Genomic DNA, 16853 nt, shown 5'->3' with positions numbered 1-16853 from the left:
GCACAGCTACTTAGCCTGAAGTTTCTACACTTGCCATTGTGTATGGAATAAGCTTCAAATTTTCGCACCTTTTAGCCAAGTGGCCCCATATATAATCAGAGGTAGCAAATTGCAGCAACACTCAAAAAACCCCTAACCTGGCTAACAAATACATTAACAACACAGTCCTGTAGTCAATGGAAGACAGTTGTACGATAGTGGAATGACAGTAATGGTTAATAAAAATATAAGCAAAGAAAGCAATCGGCTTTAAATTCTTAAGAAACAAGTAAAAGCGTGCTAAGTTCCCCCGGGCCGAATATTGGGAACCATCCCCCATGGATTCTGCTAAGATATAGGAGCTATATCTGGTTATAGACCGATTTGTACCTTACTTGGCACAGTTGTTGAGAATCATAGTAGAACACTATGTGCAAAATTTCAGCCAAATCGGATAAAAATCGCGGATTCCAGGGGCTCAAGACGTCAAATCGGGAGATCGGTTTACATGGGGGCTATATCAGTTTATAGATCGATTTAGACCATACTTGGCATAGTTATTGGGAGTCATAACAGAACACTATGTGCAAAATTTAAACCAAATCGGATGAAAATTATGGCTTCCAGGGACTCAAGAAGTCAAATCACAAGATCGGTTTATATGGGAGCCATATCAGTTTCTTAACCGATTCGAACAGTACTTGACACAGTTGTTGGAAGTCATAACAGAACACTATATGCTAAGTTTCAGCCAAATCGGACAAAAAGTGTGCCTTCCATGGGCTCAAGAAGTCAAATCGGTAAATCGGTTTATATGGGGGCTATATCAGGTTCTTAAGCGATTGGAACCGTACTTTGCACAGTTGTTGAGAGTCATAACAGAACACAATGTGCAAAATTTCAGCCAAATCGGACAAAAATTGCGGATTCCAGGGACTCAAGAAGTCAAATCGGGGGATCAATTAATAGGGGATCTATATCCAAATCTGAACCGATATGGCCCATTTCCAATCCCCAACTACCTACCTACAATAATAAGTATCTGTGCAAAATTTCAAGCGGCTAGATTTACGCTATCGTGATTTCGACAGACGGACATGGCTAGATCGACTCAGAATGAATGAATGAAAAGACGATCGTGAATATGTGTACTTTATGGGGTCCTAGATCAATATTTCAAGGTATTACAAACATAATGACTAGATATATCCAACTGATTTCATTAAATTTGGTTTTAGTCGGTCTGTGCGTCGATGGCCCCAACACTGTACCTTCTCAGTCATAGTGCAGAGGGCACCGTTGTCGAGAGTATAATGCCACACCAGACATACCAGACATCTTTCATGGTCGCCTTCAAAAGACTTTTTTGCAGGAGCTCCTCCATCTATTCTGACAACATGACCTAGCCAAAGCAGGGGTTGTATTTTGATATGTGTAACTATGCTATCGTCGTCATGCAGCTCGTGGTTCATACAACGCCTTTATGCTCCATTAAAGCAAACTGGTTCATGTATTTTACGAAGGATTTTTCTCTCATACACTCCAAGTACTGATTTGTCTGCTTTCGCTAGTACCCATGCTTCGGAGCAATATAATAGCACGGATAGAATCAGTGTCTTGTATAGTGTAATTTTTGTCAGTCGGGAGGTGAATTTGGTCCTTATCTGCTTGCTCAGTCCAAGAAAAGCATCTCTTAACCAATATTATGATTTGTTTTATTTCAAAACTGGTGTCGTTTGATTCGATTAGGGCGGTGCCGAGGTAGATAAGGTTGCTGACTATCTTAAAGTTGTGGTTTCACATTTTTTCTCGATTTTCTTTATCTGATTGGGATTACAGGGCTTTGTAGGAGTTAATGTCATCCACTTTGTCTTATCTCTATTTATTGCCATAACCACTTTTTTGAATTCTCTTTCGATACTTTCAAAGGTTGCGATTGATAATATCGATGTCGTAGGCAAGTATCTGCATTTCGTATAATCTTCTCCAGCAGGATATTTAAAAGATCACACGATAGGCTGTCTCCCTGTCCGAAACCTCGTTTGGTATTGAACGGTTCGGAGAGATTATTTTCATATTCTTAGTGGGGAACGTGTATCAACAAGTGTCATCCTGCAATGTCGCATCAATTTCGGATATGGTTTGAAATACCTTGAACGTATAGGTCTGTCGAAGGCGGCTTTGTAGTCAACGAAAAGATGGAAGGTGGCGATTTGTCCTTCTCGGGTCTTTTCCAGGATTTGGCGCAGTGTAAATAACTGGTCTATGATTGATTTATCAGTCCTGAAGCCACACTGAAAGGGCCCAATTATATCTTTGACTTTAATTTTTCACAAAGTACGCTCGATAGTATCATGTATGCGATGGGGGAAGGAGACTTATTCCTCTGGAGTTGGCACATTCCGTCTTGTCTCCTTTCTGTGTACGGGACATAGTATGCAGAGGTTCCAATCATCGGTTTTGCGTTCTTTTGGCCAAATTGCGCAGACGAGTTGATGCATTCGCGTGTCACCTCCAGTCTTAAACAGTTCAGGCGACAACCCATCGGCTTCTTACTGTTTTTCAGTCGGGTAACTACTGCGTAGACCTCGTTTTGACTAGGTGGTATAAATTCTATGCCACCTTTAGGGATTGGTTCTGCGGTATATTTATGGCCACTATTATCGGACACCAGCGGCTGGGAAAAGTGTTATTTCCATGTTCTCAGCACACTCTCTGTATCAGTTACCAGATTTCCTTCTTTGTCTCTGCAGGAGAATGTGCCTGTACCAAAGCCATTGGTTTGCTGTTTAATTCTCTGGTAGAATTTTTGGCTCCTGAAAATCGCCATTCGCTCACACTCACGTCTTTCCATTTCCTTCGTCTTCTTGCGGAAAAGACGAATCTCCTCTCCCCTTTTTCTTCCGATACCTCTCGGTCAACTGGCCCGTTGCTACTGACTGTAATGTTGACCCGTATGCCGCATTCTTAGCACACCTGGTCGTACCATGGGTTCCTTGGGGAAGGCTGTTGGTACCCAAGTTCCGATGTAGCGGCTCTTTTCATGGAGTGGGCAATGGTTTGCATTGCGCTGCTATATATCGGGACAGGGAGAGCTGTCTGCAAGCAATTGGGTAAGCCGAGTGGAGTATGCCGTTGCCACCTGCTGTGGATGCAGCTTTCCCACGTCCAGCTTCCGTGCAGTGTCAGATCGTACTTTTCTCGCCACACTAAGAAGTGTGTAAACCTCTGCTCCTCGGATCGATTATACATCTAACTCGCTGGTTGAGTACCTTCCATCTATCACAACATGATCTATTTCTCGTTTCTCGTGTTTTGATCTGGTGACAGCCATTCGACCGTGTGTATCCTTCGATGTTGAGATCTGATGCTGCTAACTACCCATTAGCCTCAACCCATTGTCGGAAGTTTCTTCGTGTTGGCTAAATTTTCCGACTGTTTGGCCAAAGATATTTTCCTTCCCTATTTTCGAAATAAAATCTCCCAGAACGATTGTTCTGTTCGGTTTGCCAGAGCCGCCTCCATCATCGGTCGGCGTCGGCGTCGGTGTCAGAAAAGTGTAACCGGTGAATGGAGTGGGTACATTTCCGATCTTGTTGCAAGGTGCTGTGCAAACATAGAGAGCAGTGGGTCACAAGCGTCGTCGTCGTCGTCGTCGTCGTCGCATTCTGCGTCCTCGTCATCGGACTATGTGACCCCCGACCTCTCCCGTGTTTCAATATACGCAACACCAGCATCCCAGCCAGACCATTGCCGCGAAGTGTATAATTTTTGAAATTGAATTGCAACGGTCTTCGAGGCAAGATCGACGAGATTATAGATTTTATGAGTCGGAAGAACCGTTCAATACCAAACGAGGTTTCAGAGAGGGAGACAGTCTATCGTGTGATCTTTTAATATCAGAACGATTTTAGTATCATAGCCGAAACAGCGGTCATATTCTCTTTCTAGGCGCCCGTAAAAAAATATCCTGGGTCTGTTCGTCCTTATCTTCCGTCGGGACATGGCCGCAAATAAGGCTGAAGAATTTGAACTTTATGCGGATTGTTGCTAGCCTCTCATCCACTGGAGTAAACCTGGAACAAGGTTGTCGGTCTTGCCTACCTGCCATTTCTCGAGCTACTGAACACAGTAGAAGGGATGGCCAGGGCGACGTCGGTGGCGAAGTGGGACACGGTAGATGGTTGCCTGACTGCGAAGGCGCTATGGCCGGTCATCAACCGCACGAGGACGAGGGAGTTGCTGGCGTTCGATAAGAGGTCGATGAGTACTTTGACAGGGCTCATAACCGGACACTGTGCCATAGGCCGCATGGCGGCTCGCATGGGAATACCGCACAATGACTTCTGTAGGAGTTGACTCGATGAGAATGAGGAGGAGACTATTGAGCACTTGCTGTGTTCCTGTCCGGGTCTGCAGAGACGTAGGCTCTCCTTTCTGGGGAGCCGTTTTCTACTGTGATCCGAGTGAACTTGCGAACGTACCCCTGGTATCTCTCCTGAGGTTGTTGGGGGAACCGATGGTTCCGACAGGGGGGTGCCACAGGCTCCGGCGTAGGTAGATCCGTGCTTGCGTAAGGACGAGCGGTTCTACATCCCCCGCTCGGGTTTGTCCACACCTCCTGTTTTTTCATTTATTCGTGTATAACCTCTAGTACAAGGACTCACATTATTTTCTTCCCCTTTTCTCTCTAGAGTACCACAATGGGAGGATAAGTTATTACATGGCTTCTATGCAAGGCATAGTACCTCACAAATGTCGCCAGCATTAGGAGTAGAAAACCATCACTAAAAAAATTTTTTTATGTTCAGCGTCAAAGGCGTATATGCTAAACTCTACGCTACGATGGCCTCTGGTACATACCAAGCGCTGATCTTAAAAGTCTTAAGGAGAAATTTTTCAAAATTTTTGCCAGTTAGGAAAAAAAAATTCACAAAACATGAACTCAACTTAACCTTCAAATGACTCAAACTTAACCTTCAAAGTAATGAATTTACAAGCATTATCATATGACCATCGTTATTCCATCTTTAGATAGCTATACAAACGTAACGTTAAACTATACAAATTTGTATCCAATACACCACCATACACAAAAAAAATTACACCGTTAACACTTTGTATGAAAGAACGATACGATACGACACGGCACGACACACTGCATGAATAGCGGACACATCCGTTCGCCTCTGCAGCATAGCTGTATTATTATTTCATGTTTCAGCTAAAGCCAAAGCGAATGCTAGGAAACCAGCCATTGACCACAGATGACATGTATTTTCACATTATAAAGCTAATAACCCTTGGTATATGTACACACATACAAACACACAAATCCACAAATGACTAAAAGCTAGACCATGAAAAACTATGCCATATCCCAAAAAATGTCCTTTGCACTCAATTCCATTAAATATGGCACGGTTGGAAAATTTGTTGGAGGCAGTTGCCATAATCTACCAGTTGGTTGGTTAGCAATTTTTGAAATGCATTTTAATGCTGCACTTAAGAGCCATAGTACAAGGTTTAGTTTTTGGTATTAAATTTTAAATTGTGGATTGGAGCGTTTTTATACCCTACACCACTACTGTGGTGCGGGGTTTTATAACTTAGTGCATTTGTTTGTAACACCCAAAAGGAAGAGGGTGGGTCTATCCCAGTAGTCGCTACCGATCGACACAGAATCACTTTCTGATTCGATTTAGCTATGACCGTCTGTCTGTCTGTCTGCCCGTCTGTCTGTCCATGTTAATTTGTGTACAAACAGGTCGCAATTTTCATCCGATCGTCTTCAAATTTGGTATGGCAATGCTTTTCGGCCTAGAGACGAAGCATATTGAAATTGGAAAAAATCGGTTCAGATTTGGTTATAGCTCCCATATATATGTTCGTCCGATTTGCAGTAATAAAGCAATAAAATGGTCATTTGTCGACCGATTCTCTTGAAATTTGGTAGGAAGGATTTTCCTATGACTCTCAATATTACTGGTGAATTTCAAAAAAATCGGTTCAGATTTTGATATAGCTACCATATATATGTTCGTCCGATTTGCAGTAATAAAGCAATAAAATGGTCATTTGTTGACCGATTCTCTTGAAATTTGGTAGGAAGGGTTTTCTTATGACTCTCGGTATTCCTGGTGAATTTAATAGACATCGGTTCAGATTTGGTTATAGCTGCCATATATATGTTCGTCCGATTTGCAGTAATAAAGCAATAAAATGGTCATTTGTTAACTGATTCACTCGCAATTTGACAGGAAGAATTTTCTTATGACTCTCAATATTACTGGTGAATTTTATACAAATCGGTTCAGATTTGGATATAGCTCCCATATATATGTTCGTCCGATTTGTAGTAATAAAGCAATAAAATGGTCATTTGTTGACCGATTCTCTTGAAATTTGGTAGGAAGGATTTTCCTATGACTCTCAATATTACTGGTGAATTTTATACAAATCGGTTCAGATTTGGATATAGCTCCCATATATATGTTCGTCCGATTTGCAGTAATAAAGCAATAAAATTGTCATTTGTCGACCGATTCTCTTGAAATTTGGTAGGAAGGATTTTCCTATGACTCTCAATATTACTGGTGAATTTTATAAAAATCGATTCAGATTTGGTTATAGGTGCCATAAATATGTTCGTCCGATTTGGAGTAATAAAGCAATAAAATGGTCATTTGTCGACCAATTCTCTTGAAATTTGGTAGGAAGGATTTTCTTATGACTCTCGGTATTCCTGGTGGATTTTATACAAATCGGTTCAGATTTGGATATAGCTCCCATATATATGTTCGTCCGATTTCGAGTAATAAAGCAATAAAATGGTCATTTGTTGACCGATTCACTCGCAATTTGACAGGAAGAATTTTCTTATGACTCTCAATATTACTGGTGAATTTTATACAAATCGGTTCAGATTTGGATATAGCTCCCATATATATGTTCGTCCGATTTGGAGTAATAAAGCAATAAAATGGTCATTTGTTGACCGATTCTCTTGAAATTTGGTAGGAAGGATTTTCCTATGACTCTCAATATTTCTGGTGAATTTCAAAAAAATCGGTTCAGATTTGGTTATAGGTGCCATATATATGTTCGTCCGATTTGGAGTAATAAAGCAATAAAATGGTAATTTGTTAACTGATTCACTCGCAATTTGATTGCGATTTTCTTATGACACTCGGTGAATTCCTGGTGAATTTCATAGAAATCGGGTCAGATTTAGATATAGCTCTCATATAAATATATATCGCCCGATTTTCACTCCTAGACCCACTGCAAGTGCATTTATTGACCAATCTTCCCAACATTTTGTAGAATGCTTTCCTCGACGAATTCCACAATATCCATAAAGTTTGCTCGAAATCGGTTCAGATTTAGATATAGCTTCCATGTATATGTTCGTCAGATTTTGGGTAATTTGTTGACATTTGTCAACCGTAGTCATTACATTTTGAACATATTTGCTTTACACGAAATTTGATACAGGAATTTTAATAATCTATCTGTATACATCCGCCGAGGTCCATCAAAATTGGTTAAGGATTAGATGTAGCCCCCCTTTTTTATTTATAGGGTAGGTGTAGGGTAGTATGAAGTCGGCACCGCCCGACTTTTGCCTTTCCTTAAAATTGCATGTGATCATAAGAAAAAAAAACAAGGCACATTTAGAAAAGTGGGAGTATTATAACATCGTCTGCGTAGCAGACGAGCTTAAATCCCTCCTCAGCAGAGATGGCCTGTCAAAAACAGTGACGTATATGACATACATTTCCGACGTATATTACATACGTCGAAAACGTCGTAAACCTAGCCAAAAAACTAGGTTTCTGACAGAAAAAAAAATTCGAACGAAAATTTGTCGAATTTTTGATCTGATTAACTAAAAATTTTGGCATAAGTATTAACACTCCATGTACCGTTTCACTTGACACTTCCTCAGATGTCATGCATTTTTAACATATGTCGTTTACAACAGCTTTCAAAAAGCAAATTAAAACGGGAGAAGCAAATAATTTTGCAAAAGGATATAAAATAATTGCAATTTCTAAATATAATTGATGAAAACTAATAATTTATTGATTTTGTGCTTCACAAAAAAATCCTTAAACGTTACTTTATAAATTGACTTGAAATTTGCGTATATTTCCAATTTATTGTGTGAAAAATGTAAATGCAAAAATTAAAAAAAAAACTTAATATTTCTTTTATTGCGAAAATTTTTTACATATAAACTCTTCTATATACAACAAATAAGTGACAATAATATTTGTTAAAAATAAACTTTTACACTGAGTTATTAAGGTTTATGACGTTTGCGACTTTTTCTACGTTTTATACAAGTATACGACGTTTTCGACTTTTACAACTTTTTGACAGTCGGAAACCTAAAAAATCGTCTTACGGACCATCTCTGCTCCTCAGTCAGCATCCGTAATAGGTCATTTATGATGGTCACCCATAGGACGTGTCCCTGTGACGTGCCCTGTGCCACTTTCTCCCTTATATTTATGCCATGCGACACACAATTTATCCACCTGTTCCTTGGCATATGGTTTATCCAGTCTCTAAGGACCGGGTCCACGCGGTTCTGTTCTAAGGATTGGATCAGTGTGTCGGTCCGCAAATTGTTAAAAGACCCCTCAATGTCAATGCATACCGCCAGTGTGGACGTTTTGGCATCGAAGGATTCTTCTATTTAATGCACAACCTCGTGCAGGACAGTCCCCACCAATCTAAACAGGGTAGTCAACGTACATAAACGGAGTTTGTGGCTGGAACACTTGGATAAATGTAACTTAGGTACCGGTGTAGGCAAGCTGTGGTCTACTGTTAAGTCACTCTCGAACCCCGGTAGACGGGATGATAGGACCTCAGTCACTTTTGGCGAAATAACCGCGACTGATCCGAAGAGATGCGCCAGGTTGTTCAACCGTCAATTTATTGTGCATCCCGAGAGTGAGGAGAAGGAGGAGAGCCATCCGCCGTATACGTGGTCTCCGAGCCGATAAACAGCCATCACATTTTACCGTGGGCGAAGTTACGAATGTTATCCGTGGCGCCAAATCATCTAAGGCGTTGGGCCCCGACGGAATATCTACATTGACGTTGAAGAATCGGAGTTGAGTACCTTACTACTGTCCTCAACCTGTCTTTGAACACTCTTATAGTTCCCGATGTCTGGAAAATGGGCAGAGTGAACCCGCTACTGAAACCTGGAAAGGACCCGAGTTTGAGGAAGTCCTACAGACCGATCTCCCTTCTCTCACCAGTGGCAAAGACGCTTGAGGCATTACTCCTCCTCAGCTTCGTAGGAGAATTTCCATTCGCCGAGCATCAACATGGATTTCGAAGACTGCATAGCACAACAACAGCTTTGCATGCCATCACCCCACACATTTGCAGTGGCTTCAATCAGCCCAGTCCATGTGAAAGGACGGTCCTCGTGGCACTGGATCTATCGAAGGCATTCAAAACGGTCAGCCATGCAAAATTATTTGAGGAAATCGTCAATACGTCCCTCCGGCCAGGCCTGAAAGGCGGGGTCGCGAATTATCTATGTGGTTTTAGGTATAAGAAGTCGAAGCATCGTAGAGTGAAACAGGGAGTCCCCTAAGGTTCGACGATATGTCCGGCACTGTTTAACCTCTACCTATCCTCCATTCCACCCCCTCCAGACGGCATAGAGATCGTATCATATGCGGACGATTGTACGATCATGGCATCAGGCCCCCAACCAATTGTTCACATCTGCGATAGGTTGAACGTCTACCTCAAGAAACTTGCTTCATATTTCGCTGCAAGAAATCTAAAGGTATTTGCCACCAAATCTTCAGCTACATTGTTCACTAGAAATACGCGTGAGGTGAATGATTAGCTGAGTGTGATGGTCGATGGAGAAATGATTCCGACCACCAAAATACTTGGCGTCACATATGACAGCTCTTACACATTCTCCCCACATGCCACAGCAATTTGCGATAAAGTCAAAAGTAGAAACAACGTCCTCAAGTCACTTGTTGACAGCACTTGGGGTGCAGACAAAGAAACCTTGTTGACCACGTACAAAGCAATTGGCTCGTCTGTGGTAGGTTATGCAGCGCCAATGTGGTCCTGTCAGCTTTGTGACACGCGGTGGAATTATATTCACACCTGTCAGAATGCCGGCCTCCGAACTGCGACGGGCTGTCTCCTCAGTTCTCATGTGGACCACCTCCATCAGGAGACAAAGATCCTACCAGTGCGAAGACATAACTACATGCTGTCTAAGCAATACCTTTTGGGCTGTTATCGCAGAAATCATCCAAATCATCATCTTGTGGATAGATACCCACCGCCCAGAAGCCTTAAGGTTGATCTACACGATCTAGAGCGTGAGGTCCAGCGCTACAAGAGAGAACCTCTAGATCAAGCGGCATATCAAGCGGGTCTGAACAACATTCATGCAGACACGGTAGCAGATGCGGTAAATGGCTACCGGGTGAATGTAGTCCTTGGAGAACGACCGCTTACCATTGGATATAAGAAAAGATTTGCTCTGCTATCAGAGCGATATCAAGATATGGTCCGGTTTGGACCACAATTAAATTATATGTTGGAGACCTGCGTAAAATGTCAGTCAATTCGAATAAGAATGGGCCCTTTGGGGGCTCAAGAAGTAAAATAGAGAGATCGATTTATATGGGAGCTGTATCGGGCTATAGACCGATTCAGACCATAATAAACACGTATGTTGACGGTCATGAGAGAATCCGTCGTACAATATTTCAGGCAAATCGTATAATAATTGCGACCTCTACAGGCCCAAGAAGTCAAGATCCCAGATCGGTTTATATGACAGCTATATCAGGTTATGAACCGATTTAAACCATACTTGGCACAGTTGTTGGATATCATAACAAAACACGTCGGGCAAAAATTCATTCAAATCGGATAAGAATTACGCCCTCTAGAGGCTCAAGAAGTCTAGACCCAAGATCGGTTTATATGGCAGCTATATCAGGTTATGAACCGATTTGAACCATTCTTGGCACAGATGTTGGATATCATGACAAAACACGGCGTGCGAAATTTCATTCAAATCGGATAAGAATTGCGCACTCTAGAGGCTCAAGAAGTCAAGACCCAAGATCGGTTTATATGGCAGCTATATCAGGTTATGAACCGATTTGAACCATTCTTGGCACAGATGTTGGATATTATGACAAAACACGTCGTGCGAAATTTCATTCAAATCGTATAAGAATTACGCACTCTAGAGGCTCAAGAAGTCAAGACCTAAGATCGGTTTATATGACAGCTTTATCAGGTTATCAACCGATTTGAACCATACTAGGCACAGTTATTGGATATCATAACAAAAAACGTCGGGCCAAAATTCATTCAAATCGGATAAGAATTGCGCCCTCCAGAGGCTCAAGAAGTCAAGACCCAAGATCGGTTTATATGGCAGCTATATCAGGTTATGAACCGATTTGAACCATTCTGGGCACAGATGTTGGATATCATAACAAAACACGTCGTGCGAAATTTCATTCTAATCGGATAAGAATTGCGCACTCTAGAGGCTCAAGAAGTCAAGACTCAAGATCGGTTTATATGGCAGCTATATCAGGTTATGAACCGATTTGAACCATACTTGGCACAGTTGTTGGATGTCATAACAAAACATGTCGTGCAAAATTTCATCCCAATCGGATAAGAATTGCGCACTCTAGAGGCTCAAGAAGTCAAGACCCAAGATCGGTTTATATGACAGCTATATCAAAACATGGACCGATATGGCCCATTTACAATACCAACCGCCCTACAAGCGGCTAGCTTTACTCCTTCGGAAGTTAGCGTGCTTTCGACAGACAGACGGACGGACGGACAGACGGACATGGCTAGATCGACATAAAATGTCACGACGATCAAGAATATATATACTTTATGGGGTCTCAGACGAATATTTCGAGTAGTTACAAACAGAATGACGAAATTAGTATACCCCCCATCTTATGGTGGAGGGCATAATAAACTGCCAAAACAACAACAACAACCGAGTAACAAATTTGACAATTTGAATGCATCTGTTAAAGATAACGGTATGAAAACATACTTCTAATTCATTTGGTTACACCCTGTGCAAAAAAAAATGAAAAGCAGCAACCCTGGTTATACCTATTTTAGCAACTCTGTGCTTGCATTGTTTACAAAACTGAAGAAATCAAGAAATTCAACTATGCTACGAAAAAGACAACGTCTGAAACAAATAAAAGGTAATAATAACTACAAGAAATCCAAACAATTGTTCATATATTGTACATATGTTACCCTCTTTGCAGAAATACATCCTCGACCAGTGACTGTCGCGCAAAACAATGCCAAAGTTACAGTGCAATACATACAGCCTCAAAAACGCTCAGTCCATCCGCCCGTCGTCATAGAAATTCCGCACACATCAAATTCCCTCAGAAATCATGATGGTGTTGAACAGGAATTGGAAATAGAAAACATTGAATATCTCGATGAAACCAATGTCCAGTTGGTTGAAGATGATGACGCACCAACAGATGATATATTCTATCCCAATGCCATACATTGCCTATTGGATTTGTATAAAGCTAAATATGACCAACTACCAGAAAGAAATATTTCCAAAAAGGCTCTCCGCCAATTTTGGCTTCAGATTGCCAGCGAAATGCAAGAAAGATTTTTTGAGTTTGGGGCACAACAATTACAAAGGAAATATGCCACATTAAGAGCACAATATTTTGCTCTTAACTCTGCAGAAGATGTGGACAATTTTGAGTATTTCCATGAACTTCATAATATATACGATGACCCTTCCAAATCTGTTTTAGTCGATGGAGGAGTGACAAATAACAACAGCAGTAGCCCCCATAAAACCCTTTACAAAGATGAAAATCTTATAGTCTTTGATATCAGTGAAAAAGAGGGCGAAATTGAGGAGGAGCACAACTCAAATTTTCAAAGTGAAGAAATTGTTCACAAGGAGCATGAATTTATCAACATGGTGGTGGCTATGAAAGAAGCACCAAACGTTAAGCCACAAGTAATACAAAATACCAACTCTTCCAATAACACTCCAAGTGTAAAAGAATACCCAATTAAAGCTCAAAAGGTTAAATACAATTTAAAAAGGAACATAGCCGAAATTAAGAAAAACAAAGATGACGAGCAGCCACCAACTAAACAAAAGCCTACGGGTTTAGAAGATACTCTTTTAGATTATTCACCATCTGTTGCAATTCATAACCAATCTGTCTCTCTGTCCGACTCCTCCCAGGCAGAAAGCATGACCTTAAGACTATTCAACATAGAACAAGAAAAAAGGCATCGTGAACAAATGGCCTTGCTCGACCGACAATTCAAACAACAACAATTAGCACTAGAGAATATAAATTTACACTTACAAGAACTTATTAAAAGAATGCCTCCAGCATTATGATTTTTATTACCTTGTTTGAATTGTTCTAAAATTAAATCCTATGTCATTTCATCTGCCGCCAAATGGTAAATCTTCGAATTCTAGTTTTTGGGTTTCGAAAACTTTTTGTAATTCTAGCTGCAAAAGTTCATGTAATGACTGACTATTATGACGATAGATCCATTTGCCAGTTGCACCTGATGATTCGCCCACAAAATCATAACGCTTAGGACCACTGGTAGGTGAGCTTAACCATATTTGACGGTTAGGTGTTTGGCGATTTATAACATAGGTGCCATGTTCGCCCAAGTTAACAGTCAAGACACCATCCTTTACAAAACCAAAAAACAAAAACAATATGAATACCCCAAAACAAAATCACAGCAAACTTACACTATAAGCCAAATCACTGCCTGGTATATTGTCAATGCTTTCCATCAATTGCTCAAAGTAGTCATTTAGCCCATCTAAGGTCTCGGCACATACCCGTTCATATGTTGCATGATCGAGTATAGAATCGACTACATGCTCTGTGGGCTGTTTTGTGGATGAGTATTTACGTTGTGGTGCTGTATAATTTGTTGCAACAATGGTCCGGGGTAAACTGCAGCATTTTATTACAGACAAATATCTCAAATTTCTTTGATTTTTTGCTATATTCCTAAGCAAAAAATTTGCTGCTAGCCGGCCGTACATTTTTTTATTTTTCGAATTATAAAACAGCTGTTTGACATTTTGTCATCTATGTTGCCAACATAAAATTTTAAGAGAAATTGTAAGAGATTGCAGAGAAATAATTGCAAGGGTCATTGGGATATATACATCATGAGATTTGTTGGATACAAATTATTACGTTTTTACACCCTACACCACTACTGTGGTACAGGGTAATACAACTTTGTATTTTTTTGTAACACCCAGAAGGAAGAGAAAAAGACCCATTGATAAGTATACTGATCGACACAGAATCAATTTCTGATTCGATTTAGGTATGTCCGTCTGTCCATGTTAATTTGTGTTCAAAGTACAGGTCGCAATTTTAGTCCGATCGTCTTTAAATTTGATACAGGCATGTTTTTCGGCCTAGAGACGAAACCTATTGAAAGTGGAAAAAATCGGTTCAGATTTGGATATAGCTCCCATATATATGTTCGTCAGATTTGCAGTAATAATGGAATAAAATGGTCGTTCGTTAACCGATTCTCTCGAAATTTGGCCGAAAGGATTTTCTTATAACTTTCGATATTATTGGTGAATTTCATAGAAATCGGTTCGGATTTATATATAGCTCTCATATATAAATGTCACCCGATTTTCACTCCTAGAGCCACTGCAAACGCATTTTTCTTTGCCAAAACTTTGCACAAGGCTGTCCCCGACGACTGCCACATTATTTGAGAAGTTTGTTCGAAATCAGTTCAGATTTAGATATAGCTCCCATAAATATCTTCATCTGATTTTGAGAACTGTTGCAATAAAGTGCTCATTTGTTAACCGATTCTCTCGAAATTTGGCAGGAGGGATTTTCTTACGACTTTCGACATTACTGGAGAAATTCATGGAAATCGATTCAGGTTTAAATATAGCAGTTATATTGATTTCCACTCCAAGAGCCACTGCAAGCGCATTATTTGATCAATTTTACCAAAATTTTGGACAACGCTTTCCCCAACAACTACCACATTATCTAAGAAGTTCGCTCGAAATCGGTTCAGAATTAGACATAGCTCTAATATATATGTTCGTCAGATTTTGTATAATTTGCAATAATGTTGTTATTTGTGAACCGTAGTTATTACAGTTTGCACATATTTGTTCAAAATTTGACACGGATCGTTTAATAACCCATCCGAAAACATCAGCAGACTGGACCTCAAAGTTCCAGCCCGTGTGGTGCTCTATGGGCAGCTATTTCGTGCTGGGGGTAGTTGCGCAATTCTACATACAAATTTGTAGTAGATTAGGATGTGAAAATGAAAACATTGACTTACGTATGTGCAGGCGAAACATTTAATTCGACAATCGTTCGAAATCAAAGAAGATTCGATTTCGAACGATTGCCGTTTGTTTGTCTGGACTATTGTTCGACATCCACAAACAGGATCCTATATCGTCTAAAGTAACCATTATTTTCCAAAACACATCTGGCAACACCCTTCTCCTTAGCAGTCATGTTGACAGTGTGAAATAGTAATAGATTAATAGCGTCGTCAATTGACAGCTAAGGGATTTTCTGTGTAGTGGAGAAAATTGTGGTGTTTGCGGCTAGAAAGTGAAAAATTTGCAAATTCAAGCAACTTATTTAATTAAACTAAACTTTTGGAAGACATACAATGTCTTTACCAAGTAACTATAAACAAATTGCCCCTGCTCCACCTTCAACACCGGCTTCTGGTGGCACCGGCAGCAGTGGTGGTGGCCGGTCTCGCTCCTCTGGTGCTGGTTCGGCGTCGGAACGCAATAAAGATAATACTCCTATATTTACTCATAGTAATTACAGCAATCCGGCGTTTACGCCACAGAAAGCGGGCAAATCTTCTTCAAGTAAAAATCAGTCTGAAAGCCGTGCCCCCAAACCTCCAAAGCCACCAGAGAAACCCATATTGCCCTATATGAGATATTCAAAGAAAATATGGGACTCTGTGAAAGCACAACATCCAGATTTGAAGCTATGGGAATTGGGAAAGAAGATAGGAGCAATGTGGAAACAATTGACTGATGCAGAAAAGCAGGAATTCGTCGATGAATATGAAGCCGATAAGGCTGAATATGAAAAAACCTTAAAATCCTACCACAACTCTCCGGCTTACCAGGCCTATTTGGCAGCTAAAAGTAAGGCCAAGGTGGATGGCGATATCCATGAAACACCCTCGAGAGGCGGTGGAGGCAAAGGTCAACAGGAAAGACGCATTGATATACAGCCTGCAGAAGATGAAGATGATCCTGATGAAGGCTACTCCTTTAAGCATGTAGCCTATGCACGTTATTTGCGTAATCATCGTTTAATCAATGAGATATTCTCCGATGCGGTAGTACCAGATGTTCGATCCGTGGTGACTACGCAACGCATGCAGGTGCTAAAGCGACAGGTCAGCTCGTTGACTATGCACCAGACTAAGTTGGAAGCAGAATTGCAACAAATGGAAGAAAAATTCGAGGCCAAGAAACAACGCATGATGGAATCCAGTTTAGCCTTTCAAGAGGAATTGAAGCGTCACTGCAAACCTGCTGTTGATGATGAGACTTTCCAGAAAATGGTGCAAAAGATGTATGAAGAAATGAAACGTCAGCGTTCCTCAGAAGATCCTAATAATGCTGCTGCAAATAAATTACCGGCTATGGGTGGTCCAGTAGCTGCAACAGCTGGCACAGGTGTGGGTGCCGCTGGGGCACCAGCTGCAACCCACCGCAGGTGAGGCGAAAAAGGAAGCTC

The 16853-nt window shown here is 40.9% G+C and overlaps 3 protein-coding genes across 3 annotated transcripts; 2 read left to right on the top strand and 1 right to left on the bottom strand.

The window, feature by feature from the left end:
* The first annotated feature begins 12096 nt into the window (after positions 1-12096).
* Positions 12097-13447, top strand: LOC106088640 (uncharacterized). Its single transcript, XM_013254252.2, has 2 exons — positions 12097-12248; positions 12315-13447. Exons 1-2 carry the CDS (start codon positions 12125-12127, stop codon positions 13439-13441), a joined length of 1251 nt encoding a protein of 416 aa, XP_013109706.2. The 5' UTR covers positions 12097-12124; the 3' UTR covers positions 13442-13447.
* Positions 13413-14140, bottom strand: LOC106088641 (frataxin homolog, mitochondrial). The gene is made up of 2 exons (XM_013254253.2): positions 13814-14140; positions 13413-13750 (listed from the first exon to the last, which is right to left on the bottom strand). Exons 1-2 carry the CDS (start codon positions 14114-14116, stop codon positions 13490-13492), a joined length of 564 nt encoding a protein of 187 aa, XP_013109707.2. The 5' UTR covers positions 14117-14140; the 3' UTR covers positions 13413-13489.
* A 1494-nt stretch (positions 14141-15634) lies between these two features.
* On the top strand, positions 15635-16853 carry LOC106088651 (SWI/SNF-related matrix-associated actin-dependent regulator of chromatin subfamily E member 1; the record flags this gene model as incomplete). The annotated part of the gene is given in 1 exon segment (XM_013254265.2): positions 15635-16853. A coding segment is annotated over 1 exon segment (1083 nt). The 5' UTR covers positions 15635-15753.

The sequence above is a fragment of the Stomoxys calcitrans genome, chromosome 4 (genome assembly GCF_963082655.1).
Source record: "Stomoxys calcitrans chromosome 4, idStoCalc2.1, whole genome shotgun sequence".
Taxonomy (NCBI): domain Eukaryota; kingdom Metazoa; phylum Arthropoda; class Insecta; order Diptera; family Muscidae; genus Stomoxys; species Stomoxys calcitrans.
Note: the sequence above shows the minus strand (reverse complement) of the source record. Positions and strands in the feature narration are given on the sequence as shown.